The following is an 8675-nucleotide window of genomic DNA, read 5'->3' as shown; positions in this document are numbered from 1 at the left end:
AGGAGGGTAGTGAGTTCTAGGATAGCCTGGCCTACACATTAAAACCACTTTCATGAGAAAAAAAAATCATGTTTCCACAGTTTCCTGAACTACAGGTAACAAAACAAAACAAAATAAAAAACAGCTCAAACCACTTCCACCACCTGTTAGAACCATGAGCCAGCCCAGGACTCTAAGGCAAGGCTGCTTTCAAACAGTGGGTCTCAGCAGCTCCCAGCTCCACCCGGCTCTTCAGCATACAAAGCCCAAGCTTGGACTCTGAACCCAGCCCTTTGTCTAATTTGCTTCTCCCTTGTACTCTGACTTCCCACCACGTAGCTTCTCAAGCCTCTGGATCCTCCAGAAGTCGATTAATGTACGATTAATTCACAAGAAGCAGGTCGGGCAGGAGGGACCGTAGAGCCTTGTCACGGTGGGCGCCACGAAAACTACAACTCCCATCAGGTCCCGCGGCCGCCGGGCCCCACCCCGCCTCCTGCTCAGCCCGCGGCGGAGGCGCTGGGCTTTCATCCGCGGAGCGGCGGGAGCTAGACGCGTTCCCCTGGTCCTCTCCGAAGGTCGCGGGTCGGCTGTAGCCTCGGCCGCGTTCCGCTTCTGCGTCCTCGTCAGCGGCGGTCCCTGGCGCAGCGAGAGGATGGTGGTCCGCGTGTTCGTCGCCTCGTCCTCGGGCTTCGTGGCGGTGAGCGGGGCGGGATCGCGGCAGACGCGCGCGGCGCGTGCGCCCGTGGGAGACGCGCGGGCAGGTGACCGCCAGGCTCGGACCCGGTGGACGCGCAGCGATCGCACTGCCTGCGCTGGCAGCTGGCGAGGGGGAAGCAGGAGAGCCAGTCCCCTGCCGCAGCTGTCGGCTCCAGGGGCCCCTTTCCCGAGTTTATAGGTTCCCTACTTGGGACATTGTGTCGGTTTATGGTTTTTTATGGGAGTTTAGACTACTTTGATTTGCTGACCTGGCGTCTGAAGGAAACACGTTTAAAGGACTTGCTCGCCCACCCTCTCGTCCCCAGCAAGTCCATTTCTTTAGTTCTACACCTGAGCAAAGAGAACAGTAAACCACGCAAGTCCTGTTAGGTCAGAGTTAATGGTTTTAATTGTCGCTTTTTAGCCTAGGGTGCTACAAATACTTGTACATTTGTAATTAAACCTGTGTTCATGTGTCCCCCCCCCCATGCTGTGGTTAATTTCATTTTAGGAATCTATAAATTGTGTTTTCTATTTTTAGCTATTCTGCTTGTAGAGTGTTGAATTCTTTAAGAAAGTTTTCTTTCTTTTTTTTAAGGAAAATTAAATTGCTAGAGTTGTCATACTTTAAGGAAAAATGCATATGACTGAGATGCACATAGCTCATGTGTTCTACGTGATTATTAAGTCTTGATTTCCTTAGTTAAGAATTAGATTACCGCTCTAAAAGTCTACTCTGTGAGATACTTAATCAGATAAAGAAGGAAGTGCAAGAATGATTGTTTAAAGCTTAGTCTGGCCGGTTGCCGGCCCAGTAGACAGAGTGATTGTCCTAGAATATAAGTAGGTGGGATAGAGGTAGAATAAAATACTGCTTGAAAAATCCCTGTACATCAGTGAAACTTTTAATTTAACCTCCCCCCACTTTTTTTTTTTTTACCACAAGGACTCCCCATTTTCACTAGACACAATAGATGGAAAATGCTAGCTTACCTGTATGTGTAGGCATTTGTGGTCCTCAAACTCCTCACATTTCCAATTTTATTTATTTATTTATTTTTGCCATTGCTTAGTCATAGGTGACTTCTACAGATTTTTTCCCCCGTTAAAGCCGAGCCTCCTGAAACACTTAGTACCTCCCAGATAGATTTATTTGAATGTAATCCTTATTGTGGAGCTTTTGGCCTTACCATAAAGTCGCCTGCTTCAGTAATTATTTCAAAAACAGTTTGTCAATTGTGGAAGGGATGTACTATCGTGTCGATCTGAGGTTGGATTGGGAAAGTCACCTGTCTTAACCATCCTGAATCAAGACTGGCTCTGCATCCTGTATCCTGCTTTCATCAAGCTCATGAGTGCATATATATTTACTGACTTAAGTTTTAGTTTTAATGGTTTGAATTGAGGAGAGGGGTTGGCAGTGCCCTGAGTACTGTAGTAGGGGCCGGCAGTGCCCCAGCTCGGGCCTCTCCCGTACCATGAAGGATGCTGATGCACTGTGGTTGTGCCGCACTGTTAAAATGCTTTGATTCTGTCAGTGGAGTAAATAAAGGTGAATGCTCCTAACAGCTTATGTCATTTGAACAAGTATACTGGTTAGCTTCAAAGTGGAGTTTTCCACTTTGCCTTTTTTACAGCGTCTCGGATCCCCGTGGTCTGCTGTGGTTTCAGTTGATTGGAAGGTTACATCCAACCACCACACAGACACAGCCTGCAAACACTAATTGTTCATTTCAGTCTGCTCTTTGAAAACTTACTCTTTTCAAGTCTCAGAAATACTCACCGAGTTTCCTCATTTTGTAGCATTATCTCCGACTTCATATACAGTTTAGTTTTTCTTTGATATTGGTATTTTACATTGTATAAAGTTTATGCTTATCTGCAAGGTTATTGATTTCTTTGGCTATAACAAAAGTGTGTAGGTGAACTCTCGGTAGGGGAGGCTAATGATACTTACAACGTTAAACTCTATTAAGGGTTTCTTGGAACGCTGTGTTTTCCTTTTGGCAGTGTCGGGTTGACTGTTGGCACTGATTTATTCTGTTCCCATCAGTGACCAGCAAGTATATGGAAGGGCAAACAGAGTATTCCCAAGTCAGCTTGGTTTTAGCCATCGTGTATTAAATCACAAGGAAGGAATGTGACCAGAATTAGATCCAGCTAAGTAAACCCAGTTGGCAGGATCTTTAAGCATTCTGTTTAGGGGAAAAAATCCTCCTGTCTCCTGGTTCCCTTGAGCATTGGAACTTCAGCAGTAGGGATGACTAACACGAAGGGCTGAGAGCCTGTTCATCCTCCCCAGCTCCAGGCGAAGCCCGCTGTTACTAGGAAATAGAATTATACCACATTATACCATCCGTGTTGCTGTTATAGTAAGGGCATTTTATTCAGCTCTAAGAAAATAGATCCATAGAAATGCTATTTAAATTTCTAATTTATTGTGCCTGTGTACCTGAGAGCCGAGGTCTTAGTAACCTTTGTCCGGGAATAGGTTAATGTGACTTTAATTTTTTTCATTAATGTATTTAACAGAATTTGCTTTGGTCTGTCTGTGCCCTGCCCATCTCTATCCTAGGAGAATAGAGGGTGTGGTCTCTGTTCTTGAGGAGGGCACAGACCAGGTGGGGGCGCCCACTAGGAAAGGTCGACCCTCCAGTAATAACCTGAAGCTCAAGGACATGCCTCCATGGGAACATTTGCCAGGCAGAAATACTCCAGGCAGTGGAGGGATGCCTTGCTGGATGTAAGATCCGGAGGGAATATGCTGGAATCGTAAAATATGCGTGTGGAGGCAACCAGCAGGGAGAGGAGTGCTGGAGAATAGTTTTCCCGAGACCATTTTGATTTTTCGGGCTGGATGTGGAGGTGCCTGGGAAGGAGGGGTGAGCGGCAGGTGCCCCTGTGGGCCTCTTTGGAGGACCCAAAGGAAGCCTGTGAATTCAGACTCCACGGTGCTCGTGGAGAGGTTTTCAGTATCTAGAGCTAGTCTGCTGCCCAGAACCTTTTGTCCTTAGGAGGGTACCGTCCTTCAAGGGTGGACTTCAGGTCTGAGGTTTTAGAAGACTCCCTGCTTGCCTTAGATTAAAATGTATCAATGAGAGCTGGGCTTTTGCATGGATATCTTTCACTGTTCGCTAAAGTTCTGTGACTCAGCTGAGAGTCGGAGGGGAACCTAAACATAATACAAGTGAAATCCAACCACACAGCTTCACCAGAGGTGAAGTAATTTCACCTAATGTCATCTATGTAGCCAGTGTTCAGTGAGATATAACTGGAAGCCAGATTACTGCATTGATTGATTGATGCATGTGCTTATTTTAAACATTGAAAACTACCAGGCTTTCTTTCTTTCCCGTGTGTATTATGTACGTGTATGCTGTATGTGTACATGCATATGTGCACACCGGCCTGCAGAGGCCCGAGGAGGACATCAGGTATCCTGCTCCGCATTCTCCCCCTTATTTCTTTAGGACAGGGTCTTTCATTGACCTTGGCATTAGGCTGGTGACCAGGGGCTCTCCTATCTCTGCTGCCCAAAGCACTGGGATTAGAGGTGTGTGCAAGGCTTCCCCTGGCTCTTTAGGAAGGTATGGCAGTTCAAACCCAGATCCCTATACTTCTGCAGCAAGCACTCTTACCCGCTGAGCCCTAACCCTAGTACCAAGTTAGGTGGTGTTAGGTGCCACATACTAGGATGGTCAGGGAAACAGACATGGCCCAAATCATTGCTGTCTTCATCAAGCTTGGAGACTTAGCATGCAAACTGCACTCAAGGGGGACTGATGGTGGCTTGTTGCGTGATATTTGATTACATTGTGTAAAGATATGTTATTGTGATTGGCTTAATAAAAAGTTCAATGAGATGGGCAGGAGGTATAGGCAGGACTTCTGGACAGAGAGAGCTCTGGGAAGAAGAAAGTGGGAGTCGCTAGCCAGGTGCAGAGAAAACAGGACTTGCAGGAGAAGAGGTAAAAGCCACAAGCCACATAACAGCATGTAGATTTTTAGAAATGGGATAATTTAAGTTATAAGAGCTAGTTAGAGACAAGCCTAAGCTAAGGCTGAGCTTTCATTATTAATAAGTATCCGTGCCGTTATTTGGGAGCTGGTTGGAAGGGCAGAGAAAACTCATTACAGTGGCTAGAGGCCTGTTTTCATGAATTGGGGAAATGGGCTAGAGGGTAGTGTATTCCACTTCTCCGAATGCTGAACAGTCACCATCTGGGAACAAAGGAGATTCAAACAATGGAAGGAAAGCCAGAAGTGGAGGGCTCGCTGCAGCCCTGAGTTAAGGTGAGGGTGGGCGTGAAGGGGGAGGACAGACAACTGCTGTTCAGAGTTGCATTGCTTTGCAGCTGTGCAGTATGTCCTTGCTGCTGTGCATAACTGGTTATTATTTTACCATGCAATTACCAGTTCACGCTGTTGCTACCCTGTGGAGTTTATTCAGTAAAGCTCTTCTGTAAGAAAGCCTTAGAAAAGAGTTCAGAAGCAGCGACGTCAGGAGGTGACATACACAGTAACAGGATTCTCTGCTGAGTTGCTTGACTCTGATAGGAGCAAGTAGACTCTTGGGCTCTGGATTCTTGACTTATCATCACTGTCCTCTGGTAGGATAGTCATTGCCATGTTGCAGATGAAGAGGTGGAAGAGAACTGACCCAAACCAGATCATGTTCAGCTGGTGCCCTGACCTGTCGTCAAGCCCTGGATGACAGCTGGCCCCTAAGCTTCTAGAGCAGCAATTCTCCCTGTGCTGTCTGTCCTTAGGTACATTGTACTCTGAGGGGGTGTGTGCACCAGGGAAGCTGACATCCGTCCTGCAGTTTGTAGGTTTATCTGTGCAAAGGGCTTCCCTATGGGTCAGTGGTTCCCTGGCTGGAGACAGTGCTGCTGCAGGGCAGTGGGGAGAAATGAGGAAGAGGCTTCAGGATGAGGTTGTGCAAGAAGTGATCAGAAGAGGCAGGAATAACCCGAGCGCCCAAAGACATGGAGGTAAGTAGAAACTGCGTTTGTTTCCTAGAACTGCGGGGCTTAGAAATCACAAATAGGTCTGAGTCTTCTTGCTGCTGGAAGTTGGAGATCCAGGTGTTACCATCTGAGATCATCTGCTGGCAACCATAGGCATGTTTTGGCTTGCCCTGATAGCCTTTGTGTTCATGTGGCATTCTCCTTGTGTGCATGTCTGTGTCCGTCTTGGGTGTTCAGAACCCCCACTCTCATCTAGGCTTATTGTAGTAAAGCCTACTCCAATGACCTCATCCTAAGGAACAACTGCAAGGATCCGGCTTCCAAATAAGGTCACATTCACAGGTACCAAAAGTTGGTATTTGGGTATCTTTGAGGTGCATGTAATAGAAGCTAGAGCCATGTCCAGTCTGAGGGTTGAAGTAAACAGACTGAGAGTAGAATTTTCTCTTTAGCTGGAAAGGTTCTGGGTGGGTTTCTTCACTTTTAAGTTAGCAGGTCAATAGCAAATTGTTGGACATGGAGTCTGTGTGGGGTTTGCTGCTAGGAGGGGCTAACCTTTTTTAATTTATTACCATTAGAAGGGAAGTTCTGACCTCAATTCTTCTGGTACATGTCAATGTTTCCCAATTTTGACATTTCTCTCCTTTCTACAAAAACATTAAAATTCGCCAATATGAGTATAATCACCAACATGGATTCCTTTGTGAAATTAGGGACTTCTTTTTATCCATTTGTGTTTAGATTTTTTTTTATTTTTTATTAAAAATTTCTGCCTCCTCCCCGCCTCCGCCGCCTCTTTCCCTTCCCCTCCCCTACTCCCCTCCCCCTCCCTCTCATGTTTAGATATTTTGAGTCAACATTTCAAACCATCTGGGTAAGCTACATCTTGGCAAGTATTTGTGATATGAAGTTCAGGGTGGTTTCCATACCTCAGGCAGAATGTAAGACTACATGGATATTCTGTTTTGTTTTTAAAAATGAAACACAGAAAAGGAGGGCTACTGTCGTGAAAAAGACTCAAGAGTCCGTTGTGAAGTGGTGTGAGCTCCTAAGAAAATGGAATGTCTTCATGTGAATGTGGTGTGTGTGTGTGTGTGTGTGTGTGTGTGTGTGTGTGTGTGTGTGTGCGTGTGTGTGCACGTGTGCATGTGTTGAGGCCCCAGGTCGATGTTGGGTGTCTGTTTTTATCACTCTTCACCTTCCTTTTTGCGAGAGGCGCTCTTCCTGAACTTGGAGCTCACTGATTGGCTAGCTTGGCCAGGGAGGGCCAGAGATCAGCCTGTCTCCTCTTGTCTGCAAACTCAGATTCTTCTGTGTTCAGAGAAGCTCTTTCCTACTTTATACTGTCTCCCTCACAGTGCTAGCTCCTATTTAGGTTTTTTAACGCTTAGTTTATAAAAAGTTTTGAAATGAGTTACACTTTTCTTGGATTAGAACAACATGATAGAATAGAAAGTCTATATTTACCAAGAGGTCTTTCTGCTTAAAATTAAAAATTGGCCTGATTTACTGATAATTACATATACAGAAATGTTAAGTATTATATTTTGAAATGTAGGTTTTGAAAATGAGATCAAGAAATGACTCACATGCCAAAAGTTAGTTTCTAAAAATGCAGTGTACTCTTAGAGGGGAGGGGGACGTCTTCTGCAGGCTTGAGGCCCGTGCTTTGGCAAATAATCTCCCACCTGTTCATTCAGGAAACCCTTATAAAACTCAGTGAAACATATGCACACATTCACACATACACGTGCATGCACACCATACACACATATACACATATCTCACACACAGCATACACATATGCTGATATGCGCGCGCGCGCGCGCGCACACACACACACACACAAGCAGGAAGAGAACTCCTTAGGAAGAAGAAGGAGTCCAGCAGGAGCAAGAGAGGAAAAGTGAGGGTCCTAGAGGATGCCTATGATCAAATATAGTAATACATGTATAAAATTGTCAGATAATAAATTAAAATGTTTAAAAATGAGAAGCAAGTGACTGTCTGACCACACACAGAACATGCAGATCCATTACAGTCCTGGAGGCTTGGGAAGAAACCATGTCCCCACTCACTCTCCCACGTACCCTGTCCCATTTATGTGTTGGGCGTTTGTTTTTAATTTATCAAATTCTAGATTAGCTTCTCTATGCAAAAATCCTTCTTTACCCCCCTTTCTAATAGAAATACATGACAAAAAGCCCATTTATTTGTCTTCCAACTAATTACTCTGTCTTTCAAATCCAGATTTTAAAATGATCTTTAGAACACCTGGAAAAAACAACAGCAAAATGGCTGGTTGGTAACTCTGAGCTGGAAGGGGACCCTCCTGGGCCTTGGCAGTCTTTTGGTGAGACTGATTTCCTGGGATTAGGGTTACTGTAGCTGCAGAGAACACTTGCATTCTGATTTAAGTCACGTTCTGTATTCACTACTTTTCTTGGATTAACTTTATGTTGCTTATCTATTATGCAGAAGAGGACTTTAACTTCCCAAATTAGAAATTTAGTGAAAATCTGCCTCTGTGCCTTGTTGTGGTTTGGAATGGGATTTATCTCCCAAAGATTGCAGGAGGGGATGGGGCTTAGTGGGGAAGGTTTAAATGACCATTTTGGGGGCTGCCTTAGGAAGGGATGAAGGTAGTTGGGACCACAGTTTGTTCATGAGCTGTGACTTCCTGTGTTTGGCCTATGAATCCTCTCTAGTCTGCCATGATGTGTCAGAGTGACATCATTACAGGACACTGAGCTGTTGGACCAGCCTGAAGTTGAACTTTAAGCCTCCAAAGCTAAAAGAAAAAAAAATGGACTAATACATATGTAAAATGGGAAATTAACATTTGCCCTGGTGGAGGGTGTGTGTGTGTTCTTTCTAGTTGTGGTTTAAGAATCAGGAAGCACTCACCTTTAATCCCAGCACTCAAGGGACAGAGGTAGGCAGATCTCTGTGAGTTCGAGACCACATAGCGAGTTCCAGGACAACCAGGGCTGTTAACATGGAGAAACGTTGTCTCAAAAAACAAAA

At 45.2% G+C, this 8675-nt stretch overlaps 1 protein-coding gene across 1 annotated transcript in view; it reads left to right on the top strand.

The window, feature by feature from the left end:
• The first annotated feature begins 512 nt into the window (after window positions 1-512).
• Window positions 513-8675, top strand: part of Sh3bgrl2 (SH3 domain binding glutamate rich protein like 2) — a 56947-nt gene continuing 48784 nt past the window's right edge. Inside the window, exon 1 of the mRNA XM_005347559.3 lies at window positions 513-679. Coding sequence (XP_005347616.1) covers window positions 635-679 — 45 coding nt within the window. The 5' untranslated portion in view covers window positions 513-634. The remainder of the gene's footprint in view (window positions 680-8675) is intronic.

The sequence above is a fragment of the Microtus ochrogaster genome, chromosome 5 (assembly GCF_000317375.1).
Source record: "Microtus ochrogaster isolate Prairie Vole_2 chromosome 5, MicOch1.0, whole genome shotgun sequence".
Lineage (NCBI taxonomy): Eukaryota > Metazoa > Chordata > Mammalia > Rodentia > Cricetidae > Microtus > Microtus ochrogaster.
The sequence above is the reverse complement of the archived record's forward strand: the minus strand, read 5'-3'. Positions and strand labels throughout refer to the sequence as shown.